At 35.3% G+C, this 20964-nt stretch overlaps 1 protein-coding gene across 1 annotated transcript in view; it reads right to left on the reverse strand.

The window, feature by feature from the left end:
- The window catches only part of LOC137403529 (protein O-mannosyl-transferase TMTC2-like), a 51733-nt gene extending 31042 nt beyond the window's left edge, over window positions 1-20691 (reverse strand). The window contains exons 1-2 of the mRNA XM_068089468.1: window positions 20623-20691; window positions 9650-9772 (exon numbers count right to left, since the gene is read on the reverse strand). Coding sequence (XP_067945569.1) covers window positions 9650-9672 — 23 coding nt within the window. The 5' untranslated portion in view covers window positions 9673-9772; window positions 20623-20691. The remainder of the gene's footprint in view (window positions 1-9649; window positions 9773-20622) is intronic.
- Window positions 20692-20964: the final 273 nt, after the last annotated feature.

Consider the following 20964-nt stretch of genomic DNA (forward strand, 5'->3'; position numbering starts at 1 on the left):
TCTATATCCCTGCTCTATATCCCTGCTCTATATCCCTGCTCTATATCCGTGTTCTATACCCCTGCTCTATATCCCTGCTCTATATCCCTGCTCTATATCCCTGCTTTATATCCCTGCTCTATATCCCTGCTCTATATCCCTGCTCTATATCCCTGCTCTATACTCCTGCTCTATATCCCTGCTCTATATCCCTGCTCTATACCCCTGCTCTATATCCCTGCTCTATATCCCTGCTCTATATCCCTGTTCTATATCCCTGCTCTATATCCCTGCTCTATATCCCTGCTCTATATCCCTGTTCTATACCCCTGCTCTATATCCCTGCTCTATATCCCTGTTCTATATCCCTGCTCTATATCCCTGTTCTATATCCCTGTTCTATACCCCTGCTCTATATCCCTGCTCTTTATCCCTGTTCTATATCCCTACTCTATATCCCTGTTCTATACCCCTGCTCTATATCCCTGCTCTATACTCCTGCTCTATATCCCTGTTCTATATCCCTGTTCTATATCCCTGCTCTATATCCCTGCTCTATATCCCTGCTCTATATCCCTGCTCTATATATCCCTGCTCTATATCCCTGCTCTATATCCCTGCTCTATATATCCCTGCTCTATATCCCTGTTCTATACCCCTGCTCTATATCCCTGCTCTATACTCCTGCTCTATATCCCTGTTCTATATCCCTGCTCTATATCCCTGCTCTATATCCCTGCTCTATACCCCTGCTCTATATCCCTGTTCTATATCCCTGTTCTATATCCCTGTTCTATATCCCTGCTCTATATCTCTGCTCTATAACCCTGCTCTATATCCCTGCTCGATACCCCTTCTCTATATCCCTGCTCTATGATCCATGATACGTTACAGCCAAACTGACAAATTATAAATCCACAACAAGCTGAAGATTTGCATTATTTTTACCATACATAAACATGCAATTATTTGTGTACATCTTAAAACAAAGCATCAAATGCAATTTTCAAAACTTTGTTTATATAATGTGACTAAAAATCAGTGAATGAATGGGCTGTAATAAATATGTCAGATATCAGTGAGAAACATGATGATTGGGCTTTGACTTCACAATACTATCAAAACACGGTTCCCTGCTACTTACAGCGACTCTTAAAGTTCATGAAGAGGAGTATTTGTGAGTCGTGTTCTATGATTGTTTTTTTTATGAAATTCATTGCTGAAAACATTGAATTTACAAAAACTCTAAAGAAAAGTTTACAAAAATCTTTTGTGAACCAAATTTTAAAAGAAACTTCAAAAGTCTTTTTACTACCAACATGGAAGATCCACAAAAAACTACAATGACCCGGATCTAGATCCGCCATTTAGCCATAGCTGATGTAGATTATACTAGATTACATTACATAATCGGGTTGACATAAAAAACAACAACATGTAAGTTAAAAACATGGCATTTATCTCAAAAAAGAATTTATCGCCTCTGACTCCTTCAGCTGCAGAAAGTACCATTTGTAATTTGATAACTTTCAATGAGCCAATCGAACTGTCACATCCATCTTTGACAATATAATTGGCTCAGTTCATGAGCTATCTTAGACATTATCCTATCTTAGACTCATATTCAGTGTACATGAAGAATAAAAACTAAGGAAATGCAGAATTTAGCTCCTCTATGGTAGCACATAATACTGCAATGGATTACTAATAGATTAAGAGGATTAACGAAAGCGAATAGTAATAAATGGATTTATTAAGCTTGTGGCTATGCATAACGTAGTTTTTTTGTTTCAGATATTCCAGGGCATTGTATCTGAAGATTAGGGAAAAGTTATTGGTTCACATTAGTAATGTAGTTGCTCGCATTTCAAGCTCAAAACACTTGAAACTACCAATGATAGGGTTTCCACCAATTGTTGCCCTTAATTGCACCATATTATTGTAATGTCATTACTTGCATGTTTTTATTTCGTACAAAAATAAAAGAAAAATAGAGATTTCAATAACAAAAGAATAACTTAAGAATTTTTTATAACAATTATTCGCTAACAGTTTTATTTTATGAGACTGAAAAAGACAAAGGCATGTTCCCCAAAAACCTCATTTGCATAAATTAAGTTTTCGGATCACAAAACCGTTAAATTGGTTGCACAATAACAATAACCGTTTGAGGAATATTAGTGCTATTGGTGCTATTTGAACAGTTGGTGACAAAAAATTTATTTTTAGCATAATATTGTTAACATGTTACCCTTGTTAACATTTCATTGTTAATGAGTTGCCTTTGTTAACATATCATTTTTAAGAGGTTTCCTTTCTTAACATATAATTTGTTAACAAGTTGACTTTTCAAATTACCATAGTTAACATCTCACCTTTGTTAATCTATCATTGTTAACAGTGCATGTTTGTTAACATATAATTTTGAACCGGTCACTTTTGATAACATACTACTTCTAGCAACAACAATGATAGTTTTAACTCCCAAAAAAATGCTGCTGGTAGTAACAGAACGGGCTTTTAGCTGTACACCCCTCTGCTATTGGGACTGTCTCCAGTTGTTGAGGTTTTCTTGCCACTGACCTCAGACATGTCTAGCCAAGATTAACAAGTCAGTGGTTTTGTGGCCCCCTTCTTGCAGCAAGCAATGAAGATACAATAGTCATTCTTCAAGTTGTCGTCCACATCTCTTTTAGCATGACAATATCATGCTAGTAGTAGTGTGTTGTCAAAACAGTTTTTCAATAACAACAACATAATAATAACCGCAATATCCTTTGTAGTCAAAACCTTTATTTAACAAAATAGGGCAAATGAAAAGTATTTTAATAAGTTTAAATTTCTAAAAAAATTAACATATTTTCATATTAACACATTACCAAAATATCACATTACCATATTTACATGTTAACACATTAACATACTAACATATCATCATATTAACATAGTAAAATTTTAATATATTAGCACATTAAAATCTTAACAAATTACCACATTAATATATTAACATGTTAACATGTTAACACATTAACATACTAACATATTAGCATAGTAACATATTAATACTCTAAAATTATTAACATATTACCATATTAATATATTACCATGTTAACAAAGTAATATATTATCACATTTTTCCTACAAAGTATTAATTTTAACAAGTTAACTCAACTGTTTTCACTGTACAAGAAGCAGGCACAGCATACTGGGATCCTCTACTCTTGTTGCTGTCCTTGCAGACATTAACACGCTATGAATATTTTTCTAGATGGTATTGTCATACATAACATGGATTTAACCTCGATTTCTTCAAACTGATGCCGGGATAAAAGCCCTGCTTGTTAACAACAACATTTTTGAATAACTTTTATGTTTGAATTAATGAGCTGGACTTGACACTCCACTTTAACACTATGAAGCCTAAGCTTGTATATACAAATAGGTCCCCTGACCCTGGACTGTATTAACAACATTCAATCAACTGTGAAAGTACTTAGAATAGCACAACTCATGTTATACTGAATATCATTTTGAATCTCCAAGCTTGCAGAACTCAATGATAAAAAAACAGAAATAAATTAGAGTAAATAAATAGTTCTTATTTCACACTCTTTTAAAGAAGTGATATTTTATAGATATCTGAAGAAACATAATGATTATAATAACTGAGTCTGATAGAGTGTGTATATTTGTTGTTAGTAGACAAACAATATGTTCAAGTATAAAGCTCTTGAAGAGAGAAGCTTTCTAGCCTCTGTCTATTTCTGATCCTTCATTACCACGCATTTTAATACATGTGTCATTAGCAACTAATGTTCTGGTAGCAGCCATTTTTTATTTGTTGATCGGTTAGAAATGCCGTCAGTATTTTGACGATATCGCAAGATCGGATCGTCCATTTAACTGTAAACTTTGAAAATATACTGAAAACATATGATGCACAAAGCGATCGAAATTTTCTAATCCTACTTAAATCGAAAGTGCGAAAACAAATTGAAACTACGCAGCCGAGTTTCCTCGGGCGTAAGATCAGGTAGGAAAACAACTCCTGAATTACTCGTATCTTGGGCTCGAGCTTCAAAATGTTAAGTTACTAGCGATCAGACTGCGTGTTTTTACTTGTGGCGTGGGTGTCATGAAAATTCAAATTTTATGAAGCTATGTTTCCTTAAAGCTACGTATAGGTTACATAATTGTAAATTTTGGACTCGCAGGTACGCCTATGTTCCCCACATCTTCTTATCCAACCGCAGACACTCCGCAATTCTTAATCACACCAGCCCCTCAGCAGTGTTGAAACAAAATTAACTGCTCTAAACACAAAGACGATACAAAGACAAGCCGAGATGATGTAACATCCTCTAATACTTGTAAGCTAGCTAATGTATCAAGATGGATGCATGAATAATGTTAGTTTTTAATTAACTGAAGGACAAGACTGGATTCTAATAATTTAAGATCTCCTTACAAATCAGGCATTTCGTGATAATTGCATTGGCATGTTACACGTTATTCCTGACTAGTAACCTGGCAGTCAGGAGTACTGTGAGAGATCATCATGTATGCCAATAAAGTGCAGAGAATAAATATGTGTACAATAATTCTAACATTGTGGAAGGTTGTCAAATGGCGCAGATAGAAGCGATCCTGTCCATTATATATAACTGGTATATTGCTTTACTTCCAGTAATTTAGTTTTAAACAAAAATATTCTTCAAATTAAACCATACAGGAATCATGAAACAGAAAAAAAAGAAAAACTGGCAACAGTTGGTTGGGTATATTGGTTGGTTGAACAGGTTGAATGCAAATTGTTCAAAAATTATCTGTTAAGCTGATTGTTGCGGTTAGAATCCTGGGCAATGCAATATCTTTTTCCAACATCCAACGGCAGCGTCGGACAAATAAATAAACAAACAGACAGACACTGCTCTTATTAGGGACAAACAGACAGACACTGCTTTTATTATAGTAAAAATTACAGTAAAGGATGGCTGCTTTGACACAGCATTAATCCTTTTTTCACTCAGAGCTGGTCACCCTTTGTCACCCTTTATGTCTTGCTGTTCTAGTCAAACGCTCTTGCTCAGCGTGTAGAACATCAGTTTTACATTTTCAAACATTTTTATTACAGAGTTAGAGCTACAGTAAGTGCAGAAATGCGTTAGGATGAGCTTCGATTGTTTCTTTTTGTCTGTTCGTCTACTCCCCTTTCTATCTATCAGCCAATCTATCCTTCTATGCATTCATGTATCTCTAATTTGTCTGTGTAGCCTGCTGACCATCTATTTGTCTACTCATACCCCCCCCCCCCCATCCAGGCACCTTTTCTTCTATTGTTATATCTATCCACTTGTTACTCTGTCCGTCTAGCTGGCTAGCTAGTTCACTTTGATACTATGTCTACACAAGTTTGTTTGCCTTTCAGCTGCATTTATTTGTAAAATTTAAAGAATGGGTTGCCCATGATGCCGTTCAGAAACCTGTTCTTTGTGGGAGTTGCGTGCCTTTTGCAAGTTATCTACCTACTCTAATATAAATGTTATTGACAACATAGTTTGTAAATTTTTTATGAAAATATATGTAAGCCTATATGATATATGCATAGCTTGAGCAAACCGACAAAGTTAACATTTTGCGTAGAAGAACACGTACATAATAACAAGAAGTCTCACTTGTATAAGAGTTGTATAGCCTTAGATTTTAAGGCGTGAATCTAGTTTTATAACTCTAAGGAACTTTTCTCTATGGTCCTCAGAGTGGTCTCATATATGCATAGAAACTGTGACTTACTGCTAACTCTGTTGTTGTAGGTTTTAAATACATAAATTTTGCATAATAAAAGTTTCATCCAGTAGTAAAGCATATTGGTCGCTACATACATGTATGTAGCGACCAATATGCCACTAGCATATACATGTATGTAGCAACCAACATGTCACTAGCATATAAATGTATAATTTTTACTATAACCTTTATCTTTTTTATTTATATATATAAATCTCAATGTTTGTCCGTCTGTCTGCCTGTCCATTCGTCTGCACTTCTGTCCAGCTATAACTGGAAAGTTTTAAAAATAAGAAATCTGCTATGAACTGGAGTTCTATAATCTAGTTTTTACTATAATAGAAATCTGTCTGTCTGTCTGTCTGTCTGTCCGAAGCCACACTAAGAGAAGAAAAAATGGGTTGTACTGGAATAGAACTCTGATGTTGTTTATATATTTAGATATAACTTGATTACCTTTCCGCATCTAAGAATAACTGTGCACATAGTTATTACACATGATGATCTCTCACGGTGCACGAGACTGCCAGCATACCAGCACCGTGTATATTTAGAAGATGCTGTACAGGTATATCGTATTTTACTGTCATACAGCATGACGGTAAAATATGATACACCTGTGTACACAGTACACTATAAATAGTCTCTGAACTTTTCAATATTTAATATACACAGTCGTTTGGTAGCTGAGCTAATTGTGGCACAAAATGCTTCGATGTCTTTTATGGAACTCATGCAAGCTAGTTGACTAATGCTGTAGTAAGTTAGATATGTGTTTAGCTAAATAGAGGATAGAAAGAGAAAAACTGGAACAGTTGTCTCTGATAGTAGCATTTAGAACAATAATCAAAGTGAGACAAGTAAGAGCAACTGTTTTAACTTGATAATTTGATGCTGCCATAGCGACAGGAAGTGTCGACTCTGTAGACGTATAACATTCAGTATCGAGTGTCTCTCGTCTGCTATGAATGGATATTATGAGTCGGCATTATGATTTAGCGATTGTCTTTTGAGATGCAAACTTGTCTTCTCATATGACCTATTGACCTTTGAATACTGGCATTTATTAGTTTACTTGTCTTTTATGACTTGTACTCTGGGGTTTCTATTGAGTTAGCCAATGGAGTAGATGACATGATTCTCTAAAGGTGAATGATTTTAAAAAACAAGTCAATGTTTAAAAATTAGTCAATTTAACAACCTAGTTATGCTGATAATATGATGATTATCATTATTATTGCTGGTATTATTATCTAATTATTATTAAAATAACATTCAGTAATATTATTAGTTTGTTATATATTACTTACCTCTTAAGTAGGTAGTAAATATTTCAACTTAATAAACATACTCACTAAAAATCAATGTTTTCTTGCCTGATTTTGAAGAGTTTAAAAACCTGGCATTAATTCAGGCTCTTACACCTATTGTAACAAATTGAACTACCGGCAGCAAAAATCATCTCAAAACCTTCCTATCAGATCATACACTAAAGCTCTGGATAAATATATATGAATCCGCTCGCTGCCACTGAGCAACAAGGAAAGATTTTCTGAATTGTTTCTTGAAAATGCTGTGTGGACAAAATTTACCTTATGGCAGCAGTCTCTAAGTACAGATAACTGCCTTATAAGCTGTGCAATCAAGGCCAGCTAACTTAATTAGCCAACATAATTAGTTAACTTCTTAATATTCTAATCATGCATGTGACTCTACACTTCATCCAGCAAACCAAAAAATAACAGCCTTTTTGTACTTTATTGAATATTTTCTAAGTTTCCATACAGGGATAGTGTAGTGACACCTGAGTGCACCAGTGCCAAAGTTCTGCACAGGGCTGACAAGCAGATCATGTGTCCATAGAGCGCTAAAGTAGAGAGATGGTTGTGTGATGCTTTATGTCGAGGCATACGTCTGCATATAGAGTAAGGGAGTAAGGGAGAAAGCAATACCTATGCGCATGCATCGCACACGTGTTTCGATTCTAAACAGAGACACTGAATCTGGAAAGAATGAGAATGACATGGTTATGCTGTTTTCATGATGGTATTGCAGCACCACATGGGGGTGTGTCGCTACGCTATTGCTGTATGGTAACTTTGCTAATACAGCACTACAGCACTCTTAAATTACACAAGTAAGTCCTCGCTTGCAATTAGTCCAACACTAGCCATTTATATCTCTCTGTGCCGGCCATCATCATTTTCCACATATCCTGTTACCATGGCTTCTTTTAGTAGGTTTCAACAGTAGTTTGCCATTGCCTACTGCTAGGGCGCTTTTATTGAGACACCATCTCTAGCTAGCTGGCCATGGCTCACAGATGAGCTCCTCCCACCTTGGTCGGGTCATGTTTTTAGTCCTGCAGGGTTGCTGGCCACCCACCCTATCCACACTGACGCACAGGTGGGGCGAGTTTGGTTGCCGATGACCAAACTGGTCCCAAACTAACACAATTGTTCCTGATACCAATTTGTCTCAGGAACAATTGTGATTGGATACCCTTCCTAACACCACCAGTTCTCCTTGTGTGATTTGAACCACTGATCTACTGATTATAAGCCTGCGTACTAACCACTGAGCCACGACTGCTTCCAATATATCAGATTTTAAAAACTATGTTATAGCATCGACTATCAATAGTCAAAGCCTATCAACTTACAAGATTGTCTGCTAAAGATATGATTGTATATAGATGAACATATGTTCGATTTATTGAACTCATCCTAGTTAAAAGACATCCTTTTAATGAGGGAAGTGGATGGGAACCATAGAACAGATATACGATAGTGACTTACAGCGCGTGCCTGACATTTGCAGTCGTATAACTAGTAAGTATATTATTTACACAGCTGCCAACACAATAATGATGAGGCTCTTTAAAAAAGACTACTAAATATTTTATTATTTTTTGCTGCTGTGAACTTGCAGCAAGGGACTTGGTCAATTTCAAGTGTCGGCGAAAATCAGCCAAATAATTTTTTATTGAAAGTGTCATATCTAAAACCTAGTTAATGTTTGTCCCTGCCCACACTCAAAATGGGTGAGAAGCTGAAAGTATATGTATGTAAATATTAGTTAAAATACACATGATATACCTGTAAATAAAAATATTTGGCTTGGTTAAGCCTTCATGGCTGGGTAAAAAAAACAATAAAATTCAACATTTAGTGCTGTTCTTATGTTTTGGCTCCCTTGATTTTTTTGCAGTCATTGAATGAATATTGTATTATTAGTACTGTTATTATTTCCATTGTTATTGTTATTATCGGTTATATCACGGTTTAAGCTGGTATTTTACTGTCATCAGTCTAGTTCCACTAGACTGGAATGAACAGGACCTTCTTGGGGATGCTAGCTGATCTTAAAAGGGCTGTCTGCACTTTGATTCACCCAGTTTTTTGCAACAATTGGATAAATATTGTATTATTAGTGTTGTTATTACTATTATTATTTCTATTATTATTATTAGTGCGCTTGGCAGTCCCGTGCACCTTGAGAGATTGTAATATGTAATCACTATGTGCATAATTAATTCAAAAATTGCAAGGTGGCCCAGTGGTGTAGTAGTTGGTGCGCTAGTCTGTAAAATGGAGCGCAGGAGTTCAAACCCTGTATGAGGCAGGCTTTTTCTGACGCTTTTAGTGTGGCTCCCAACAGACAGAGGGATGAGCACGGCTCTTATTATAGTGAAGATTATTATTACGAGTTTTTATATTATTATTATATATTATATGATTGCATAGTTGCTAGTAGGTGGCATCACGTGAACCTTCATGTCTATAGCAATGTGGAAAATGACTTGTGATTCAATCGGGTGGTTATTAATTCTACAACCTAAATTCAAAAATTATTCTATAATCTCATCTACAGTCTCACTTACTTGGATTTGCTCTTGCTCTTCATTCTGCTCTCTTGTAGTCAGTTTTCCCCGTGCGTGAGTCAATTCTTCTCGTGCGTGAGTCAGTACATATCCAATCCTAATGAATCAATGAGCAAGTCCCGACTAAAAGACAAACAGGCTCACTGGCTGTTCAGGTCTGCCAAGCAGTCTCTGACAATAAACGTTATGGCAAGCACAAGCAGGTTGTTCAACAGATCTGTACACAGTCAAGAGGTATTACTAGTAAGTTTGTACACACACGGAGTTCCAGAGTCAATATTTAATTTTGTATAATTTACAGCTAGAATCTATAACATAAAACAAATTGTAAGAGTTGGAGTGTTGAGCTAATCTCTCTGTTTGCATAGTCTGAGAGAGGAGACAAAGCGGTGAGCGGGCAGGTGGGAAGACGCTGATGAAATATTTTAATCATAATATCAAATACGGCCGCTATTATGAAACTGGCTCAAGGTAATATCAGTCTCATTCATTCACGCATTCCATCCGCTTGCGCTCTTTTCTCTCAATCTCCCGTTATTTTTGCTCGCTGTCTTTTTCTTTGCCTTCTTATCTCCCTTCTATGCCCCCACCTTTTTTCTCCCTTTTTGCTCCCTCTCTGACTCTCTCTCAATCTCCCTTACATTTTGCTCTCCTGTCACTTTTTTGTTTTGTTTTTCCCAACTACGCCCCTCTATTCGCTCCCCTTTTTCAGCCTCTCTCATGCCCTTTTTTCTCTCTCTCCTTTCTTCCACTATCTCTTCTAATTGTGCTGCTCATACACACCATTTGACTTCACTTTACACCTTTGTACTTCCTTTGTACCAGAGCTTCATCATTAATGTCTCTTTTTTAAAAGTACTTTTAGCAATTTTTATTTTTTGTATTTTTATTAATTTTATTAATTTGAGGTTTTTTATTTGACTAAAACATGCTTAACTAAAAAATAGTATTCTACATATAAATGGAATTTTGTAAATGAAAGATATGAAATACAAGTTTTAAAGAATACATACATTTTTCTTTCCAGCGACTTTTAACTTCCTTAAGTATTGGCTCTCTGATCTTGGCTGGACATGTCTGAGTCCAGTGGCAAGGAAACCTTGATGACTGGAGACATGCCCAGCTGCAGAGAGCAATTTAAGGTTGGATCTCATTTTTTTCCCACTAGCGGTCTTTTTTAAGAATTGAACTCCCAACCTGTTGTTTCCAGGTCAGGAGTTCTAGACCACTAGGCCGCGGTCACTCTATAACCGTATGTTTTTCAGAGTTCAGCGGAGGAGAGCAGTTAGGCACATAAAATACTAAACAACTGATAAATAACAAAATAAACAAGTATTCAGTTAACTCTGTTGTATTGTCAATATATATGCTATACTATATATTATATCTATACTCATTAGTATGAGTAATGTGGGAACAACTCCAACCTTTAGTTATTGCCCGCAATCAGCATAGTTTGCGTATGTACTTTAAAAGCATCTTGTTATATTAGCTGTGTGCTTGTGTGTAACTTAAACAAACTTCTGTAAGTAGTAAAACAATTATAATTAAAAAAAAGAAAAAAAAGTATTTTTCAAGCTTAGGAGTAAATGCCTTTTTAAAGAGTAATGTCAGCTATGGCTGGTATACCCCACAGACACTCTTCAAAGAGCTGTGTCAGCTATGGCTAGCATACCTCACAGACACTCTCACATATCAAGTTAAAAAAATGTGGTTCTGAGGCCAAGTTTCCATGACTTTATGTTGACGAATGAGTTCTCTGGCATGTTAAGATTTGTCAGTCCATCGATACGCAATCACCCTGGTGCTTTGGAAAACTATGTCGATCAATACATCATTGTGTATAGTATCATGATACCCGAGCTTTTCAACAAGTGGTTATAAATTAGTGGAAAAAAATAACATTACACAAAAATAAAAGTTCATGTATCTTTTAATATTGGCCTTTTTTCATGGAATAGTTCAATCTTTACAATGCATCATCAGCAGTAAATACAAGCATTGGCTATGTTTTTATTGTAGGTCAACCAACATCTGGTTGAAGAATCACACGATGGCATTAACAATGTAACATCATCTCATGGAAGGCGAGTGATTGGTCTGCGCATTTTCTTCAATTTCTCAATTGTCTTTATGTATTGATAATGTATCCACAAAAATCAATAAAACTCGAACAGGTATACTTTATGTGTAAATAAGACTATGTGGTCTTATACAAGTGTATATTATACATTGTATAATCTAGTATAATATAAAAATACATAACAATATATTAATAGATTAGATTAATTTATATTACAAAGTATAATAAATATAATAGATTTAATGTCTAGAATTTTTTGTTGCAGCTGCAACGTTGTTTCACTTTCACTCTTGGCACTGCCACGGAAATTTGTAGTCATAAAAATCTTCTAGTTTTAATATACTAAACTGGTAGAGTTTGAAACTATATATTTCAACTTAATTACTTTGAAATGACATATATTATAGTATATATTAATATAAATAACATTATATAACCATATATAAATAATATACCGCTCTCTTTGATATATATTTTACTTTTTATATTTTCTTGTCAGAACATGATTAGCGTTGTGAAGTTAGCTTAAGCTCTATTTTTATACATCTATATTTAGGGTCGTTAGCGTATCTCCCAGTAATCACGTGAACTGAGTCTATTCAACATAGGACTAAATAAAAGGAACATACAAAGGAAGGACTACTCGATGCAAAACTGCACTGGGGTAGCCTCCATTCTAACAGCTATTTGAAATGGTAATGATATGCACTTAATCTTAACAAAGCCTGCCTCTAGCTGGTGCGGAAGGAAGTTTAGTGCATTAACAGAAGCAGAATATTCTGTCTGAAGAGGCATGAAGCTAAATCTAAAAACGACCTTTTCTTGCTCTAAAATACCGGCTCATTATTTGTAAACTTAGTAGCTCATAGCTGGCAGTCAGCAGTTAGGAGGCAGCACTGAAACGAGAGCATACAAAATTATTTATCGGTCTTACCACCAGTCATATAAAGATCAATACGCGAAAGTCACATTTTCAGCATTTGTGTTACAGGTTTCAAAATACTGCATTATAAACTATGGCCAGAATATTTGTATTTTTCCTTTTATATATATGACAAACACTATTTTTTATTTTTTGATGACAACACACTACATCTACTATCGGATGGTTCAGTTTATGAACGTTTTGTTATTACAGCCAGCAATTCACTTGTTTCAGTTGTTTCAGCAATTCAGCAATTCCAGCAATTCACCATTCAATTCTTGTTGCAACTATATATATATATATATAGTTGCAACAAGGCAACTATATATATATATATAGTTGCCTTGTTGCAACTATATATATATATATATATATATATATATATATATATATATATATATATATATATATATATATATATATATATATATATATATATATATATATATATATATATATATATATATATATAGTTGCAACAAGGCAACTCCAAACGAAAATCTATCACACTAGAGACGATCCTAGATGCAGACTGTGCAAAGATGCACCTGAGACCATCCAACACATCATCAGTGGATGCAGGCAGCTAGCAGGGAACGCATACACTGAGCGGCATAATCATGTCGCAGGTATTGTGTATAGAAGTCTATGTGATGAGTAAGGCCTTAATAAACCACAACACTGGTGGGAAGTTCCTGGTAAGGTGAATGAAAATGACCACGCTACGATCCTCTGGGACTTCTACATCCAAACTGACAAGCATGTCCTAGCAAACCAACCAGATATAGTGGTGGTAGACAAGGAGACCAAGAGGGCTACTATAATAGATATAGCAGTACCCAATGACTACAATATAGCCAGCAAAGAAAAAGAAAAGGTAGAGAAATATCTCCCTCTTGGAGAAGAAATTGAAAAATGCTGGAATGTAAGAACAACTGTAATCCCAGTAGTCATTGGGGCACTGGGCGCAATAACACCGGCGCATAAAATGTTGCTTGCCCAAATACCAACAACAATCAACTCAGGTGAGTTGCAGAATAGTGTGCCATTGGGAACAGCTAAGATCTTGAGGCGAGTGCTCAAACTCCCTGGTCTCTGGTAGGAGACCCGAGTTAGAGCAGAATTTACCACCCATACGTGGTATCCGGGGTGAGGAAACAATTATATATATATATATATATATATACGTACATATTTACATACATAATATGTACATATATACGTACATATATACGTGCATATATACGTACATATATACATACATTTATATGTACATATATACATACATATATACGTACATATATATGTACATATATACGTACATATATATGTAGGCCTGCATATACACGTACATATATGCGTACATGTAAACGTACATTTATACATACATATATACATACATATATACGCATGTATATACATACATATATACGTACGTACAACAGTCTTTAATTAGTAGTAGATGATCAGCATTCAACATTTAGCATTATACCATTACGCACAATGATCAACCTAGAATCATTCTTGTATTTGACAGTCAAACATATCCACAGAGCTCCATATTATGACTGATATTTTAATAGAGCTAATATAGCGAAGGCATTATTCATAGAGGTATGTTTCTACTCTATAATGAATAGGCCAAAAAAAGTGTGGCACGCTACAATCAGAGTAGCTGGAAAGGATGCAGAAGGACACCCGAGCGATTAGCAATGCATACTCCTCAAAATAACATTGATGGGATATATGCGTCGCAATTTGAGAGCAAAAAATTGCCAAACTGGTGGTCGATATTTCTAGCCAAGAGTTTGTGGTTTTTAGGCTAGCAGTCGCTTTGATGAGATAATTATGCTAAGCACTATTGTTTGACTTAAATTATTCAGCATTGTAGTACTGCATTGCCATCATACTGGTGGGCAAACTCTCGAAGAGTGTGACATCTGCCTAGCTTACTGCAAGCAGAGGCTGTGGGTGTTTCTAAGAGCCAGTGTTACACAAACGATGGCTCCGTGATCTTGGCTGGTTAATCGAAAGGTTAATCTCATATTATTTAAAGATAAGTGTTCTAAATATAGAAGTGTAAATAGAAGATGCAACATAATTTCAGGAATATTATCTTTCTTTTCTTTCTCAGCTGTTTAGGGTTTTACTTGTATTCCTAGCTAATGATTATAAGTTAATGCATGAATTGAGAGGAAAGAAGATTTTTGAAATAGTTTTCAAATCAGTTTGCGTAAAGATATACATTATTAGCTAATATTAAGTAATAGATGAACATACGCAGAGCAGCCGTGGTCTAGTGGTCTAGGATGCCTGACTGCAAACAACAGGTTGGGGATCAATTCCCAAGAATCGCATGCAACCTGACATTGTTCTCTGCGACTGTTCATGTCTCTTCTGTAACTCAGACATGTCCAACCAACATAACAGAGGCGCTGTTTGTGCAGTGATGCTCTAATAATATGCACCGCCTCTGCTTGCAGTAAGAGGTACAGGATACTCTTGAAGAAATACCCTGTGTGCTGAGCTCACCAGCTCACGCATTTATATACATTGTATATGTAACATCCTAATTTGGCAAACCAGAACCTAGTTTGTTGCTTTCAGATACAAACTAGGTACTTTCTTCACTACTAATAAAAATGCATTTAAACAACATGTTTGCCTAAATTACTAGTAAAATCTTGCACCTACTTGCCAAATCAATCCAGTATCCTAAGCAGACGGTGTGAAGTGTAATGTCATACACCCCTAGTAGCATGTTTATAATAAGACTATCCCTGCTTTTGCACTGCCTTATAAATTATAAGCTATATTGGGCTAGAAATGTGTTCATGTATTAATTGACATGAAAAATAATATGCGAGAGATGTAATACAATGCCAGATGTCAAGTTTGAATTATATGACTTTCCTATTAAGTTAGTAATACTCACCTACACACCCAAATGTAGCTTTGGAATGAAGATGTACCAGTATGAGACTTTAACAAACACTGGACAGCTCAATTGCATTATATTAGATATGACAGTTTAGAATTAGTGTCCTGCCTGCCCTCTGGTTTCATTTTACAGACATCGGTTTCCTTTTTCCAAAACACGTCATTATAGTTTATTGTTATACATAAGAAATGTAAATTAATCCTCTAGACAAATATTTAGTCTCTATGTATCTGATAGCTGAGAGAAACAAGGCTAACCCAATAAGTGCCTTTAGTCATTCTGCCTGTGATATCATGAGAACTAGAACTAACTTGGAAGAGGCTTTTCTTTGAGTGTGCAGGCAGGATGACAGTAAATGACGACAGCTTCTCAATAGGAACTTTCAAAAAATTTTAATAGATTGTATTAGAAAGAATAAACATTTTTCTATCATTTGCAAGTGTTTTTTATATTTGAGTTTATCGACTGCCAGGATGTTTCAAGATTAAAATCGAAAAAAATTTGATTACAGTTCAAACACTCGAATCAAGCAAAAGTGTGACTATGACATATGTCTATAGCTGCAAAGAGACCGACCACCCAGAAACGCGTAACGCTTTAACATGAACGCAAGAGCCGATATCAGCTATAGCAACGATAGCGACTCGTTACAACATTTCAGCACGCATTGTACTTCTGAGCTTTTTAACCGTGATTAAGTTTTGTTGATTTTAATTTTGAAACATTCTGGCAGTCAGATTACCTCAAACATCAGAAACAATCGGAAATGATAGAATAATAATACTGATGGTTTCTAATAAATCTGTCAGAATTTGGTAAAAGTTCATTTTTAATCGATCAAATTTCAACTGTTTTTTTTTTACCTAGAAACAGCAGAAACGTGACAGAAGTGATGAAATAATCTGATGAACATGGAAAATACTGACAGTGTCAGCCTTCTGGCCATATAAATAGACAATCATTTACGGTTCTCAAAACATGTCGACTTTATTATGCCAAAAAGTGGACTCATGCCCTAACTCAGCTCAGAATGATAGACCTGTCGCTCTTTTACCAGGATCGTATATTGGCTATTTTGTCATATCCAAACTGGTATCCCTTTGTATGGAAGACTGATAAAGAAAAAATAGCACACTTTCAAAAAATATATTGTAGGGTTATCCCTCCCTGATATGGACAGTTATGACCAGTGTCTTAAGGCCCTTCATGCTGAAGACCTAGATGTGTTTCTAGATATTTGCTGTCTAAAATACTCAAATCATATCTCCAATCAGGCTGACCATCCATTACATTCCTACTTTCCCAGCAAATCAACTAAACCTTATAAAAAACACAAACAATTTACATTATAAAACTGTGTTATGCAAAAAGAACTTATTCTCTCAATATAATTCTAATATAATTCAGTATTATTCTCACACATAATTTTACGTTACTATTCATTAATTTTTTTTAACATTGTCAAATTTGCTTTGAATGGAATTGACAGGTGATAGTGAAGTTTATATCTATTTATTTACACATATCTATGTATTTATGTATCTATGTATCTACATGTATATATATATATATGTATCTATATACCTATGTATCTATGTATGTATATATCTATGTATCTATGTATGTATACATCTATGTATCTATATATCTATGTATGTATGTATTTATGTATCTATGTATCTATTATTACTTTGCTGGTTAACTATTTTAGTCAAAGTTTGGAATGATAGCCAGTAGGTGCTCAGATTCTAGTAAATTCGTTTTCTAGATAATATTAGGAGTTGGAAAAAGAGTTCTTTTTATATAAAAGTTTCTCTAGTTACTCTATATAAGAGTACCTCTAGTCACTCTAAATAAGAGTACCTCTAGTTACTCTATATAAGAGTTCCTCTAGTCACTCTATATAAGAGTTCCTCTAGTTACTCTAATGTATATAAGAGTTCCTCTAGTCACTCTATATAAGAGTACCTCTAGTTGCTCTATATAAGAGTTCCTCTAGTCACTCTATATAAGAGTTCCTCTAGTTACTCTATATAAGAGTTCCTCTAGTCACTCTATATAAGAGTTCCTCTAGTTACTCTATATAAGAGTTCCTCTAGTCACTCTATATAAGAGTTCCTCTAGTTACTCTAATGTATATAAGAAAAACTCTTATATTATAAGAGTTTTTCTAGTTACTAGTAGTATACATGTTCAACAACTGACCAGTGGTGCAGAAGTTTCACAGCACCATCTGTTCAACACTGCTGATAGTTTTTTAATAGAGGCTTCAAGTTGTGGGTATCAGCTGCTATTGCAGAACGGCACTATAATTATTTTCCTATGAAGTTGGATTAGTGTTGAATCTGACAGGGCAATAATACGATTTTCATACCATCATATCAGAATTATTAGGGAAGTGGCTGCGCAGACATCTGTTTACCACCAACCATTTCTCTGTATTGATCGTAGCCATCATTGCACCATAGACAAATATTAGCAAACATTTTATGTACACAGGGCTTGATATCTATGCCTGTAACTATTCTGTCATAAAACGTGTAGTATAGAAAGAGTAGTTAGATCTGATAGCCTCTACTCCACCACAACTATACCGCCAATCACAACTACATCATATCCAGGGTTAAAATGGCTGACTGTAAACCAGTTAGCCATTGGTTGAATAAATGTGTAAATGTCAAAGGTTGTAGCTTTGAAATACCTTACCTAAGAACATAGGGACAAGTGCACGGCTGGCGCTGAATGTCCTATGAGTATCCCTCTCAGGTATGCATAGAAAATTTATTTTCTGATGAGGAATTGTTGAGGAACCTGAGTACCAATAAATTCAGAGTTGTCTACTATAATAGATGCCCCTATTTACTAATAAATTCAGAGTTGTCCCCTATAGATGCCCCTGTGTACTAATAAATTCAGAGTTGTCCCCTATAGATGCCCCTGTGTACTAATAAATTCAGAGTTGTCCGCTGTTCGCTGTACACAACTTAAAATTAATCACGCCATCGGATAAGAAAGACACTCACTGACGAATACTTTAACAACAGTTTTATTATTTCTCACACAATCGATTGAATAGCATAGGCAACATCATTAAATATTTATGAAAATCTTCAGCCAAGTTTTGCAATGATCTGTGATAAAGGCAGCATACGCACACCTACACTAAACCCGATGATTGCATGCAACTGTATATTTCTTTGATTGCAAAAAATGCCATAATTTGTCTAAAATTGAGAGGTTTGCAATTGCAGTCTAAATGCTTTACACATACCAAGAGGCATAGAGAATCAAAAGAAAGCACTTACATAAAGCCAACAAGAGTAGAATCAATGTTACATAGGGACAAAACGAGTAGAATAGATGTTACGTAGGGACAACAAGAGTAGAATATAAGTTACATAGGGACAAAACGAGTAGAATGGATGTTACATAGGGACAACAAGAGTAGAATAGATGTTACATACGGACAACAAGAGTAGAATAGATGTTACATAGAAACAACAAGAGTAGAATAGATGTTACATAGGGCCAACAAGAGTAGAATAGATGTTACATAGGGCCAACAAGAGTAGAATGGATGTTACATAGGGACAACAAGAGTAGAATAGATGTTACATAGAGACACCAAGAGTAGAATAGATGTTACATAGGGACAACAAGAGTAGAATAGATGTTACATAGAGACAACAAGAGTAGAATAGATGTTACATAGAGACAACAAGAGTAGAATAGATGTTACATAGGGACAACAAGAGTAGAATAGATGTTACATAGGGACAACAAGAGTAGAATAGATGTTACATAGGGACAAGAGTAGAATAGATGTTACATAGGGCCAACAAGAGTAGAATAGATGTTACATAGGGACAACAAGAGTAGAATAGATGTTACATAGGGACAAGAGTAGAATAGATGTTATACCAATATACCATAAGACAGCATATAACGTTTTGAGTGTACAATGAATTAGTGTGTGACAAGTTGTCTCTCAACCAGGTAGCACCAAAGATGAAAGCACTCAGTTTTTCTCACTGATTGTGAAGTATAAGGGGCACCATTATAATATGAATTAGCAAAGCTGAGGCATTTGACAAGGCAGCCTGATACGCTTTCCATGGATTATTTGTGTCGTTGAAAGGCTTCCTTGGCAACCCTTAATGTATACGTGACACAGATGAATTGCTAGCAGTGATAGAGTTCCTCATCGAACCAAGTTACAGAGCTGGCCCTTGGGCATCACACAGCAATGACACTTGTAGTTCTCCTAGTACCTCTTCTACTTTCCCATGGCCTAATTTGCTTTCAACAGCCTTGACCAGTGATTATTATCCCTGGTCAAGGCTGTTGAAAGCAACAGCCTTGACCAGTGATTATTATCACTGGTCAAGGCTGTTGAAAGCAACAGCCTTGACCAGTGATAATAATGTAAATAGAGAAGTAGCAAGGTCTTTCTCTACTTCCCTATTTACATGGTCCTTCCTACTTCTCTATTTACATGGTGATTGATTTGAATAGTTTGAAGAAGTACAAAAGACAACATTACTAGCTAGCTTCTATGTGAACTATTTCAGTCTGTAACAAAATGTTATTTTCCCAACTGCAGCCATTGCACTATTCAATAATAAAGTCATAACCGATGAATCATGTCTAAACCTTCACCAAATTCCTGCAGAATACCATTTGCATTACCAAAGCTGAAACATTGAAACCAAGCCAATACCCTATGCTGGCTAAAACTGTATGTGATTAGCTCTAATTATATATACAATGTATATTACTTTATTGACAATAATATAATTTCAAAAGGAAAGCTTTTCAAAATTATGCTATACAAGAATCATGAAGCACAAAGGGCACCAGTTAAAAATAATATCAAATAAATGGTTTGGCATATAGCATTTATAAAAAAATTTTCTGTTAAGAGAACGTATATTAGGTGGGAGATTGTTAAAACACCTAGCAATGATATTTTCAAAACAATTCCTTGAGACCGTATGTAATTAACAAGAAGTTCATAAACTCACCTGTACATCGAGTAACTACAAGCATAGAGTAGTCCAGAGGAAGGTGTACATCTTCTACTTGTAAATCTGCCAACCACACTATTTTTAACACCTATGCATTATTCGCAGCAGAGCAAAAAGTTTATGAAAAAGGTTCCCCAAAACCACAAACTGTAATCATCTACACTCTTCTATCAACTGTGGCACTCTAGGGAGCACCTTGTGTCAATGTCAGAGTTGACGCGATCGATTATGATTGATTGGTTTTACATCAGGCCGTCTCATAAACATCCTTCATTGAAAATCTGACCAGCTGTGACACTCAGAAAAAAGTTATGCATATTCTTTGCATAGACAGGCCTC

Source organism: Watersipora subatra, chromosome 9 (assembly GCF_963576615.1).
Source record: "Watersipora subatra chromosome 9, tzWatSuba1.1, whole genome shotgun sequence".
Taxonomy (NCBI): domain Eukaryota; kingdom Metazoa; phylum Bryozoa; class Gymnolaemata; order Cheilostomatida; family Watersiporidae; genus Watersipora; species Watersipora subatra.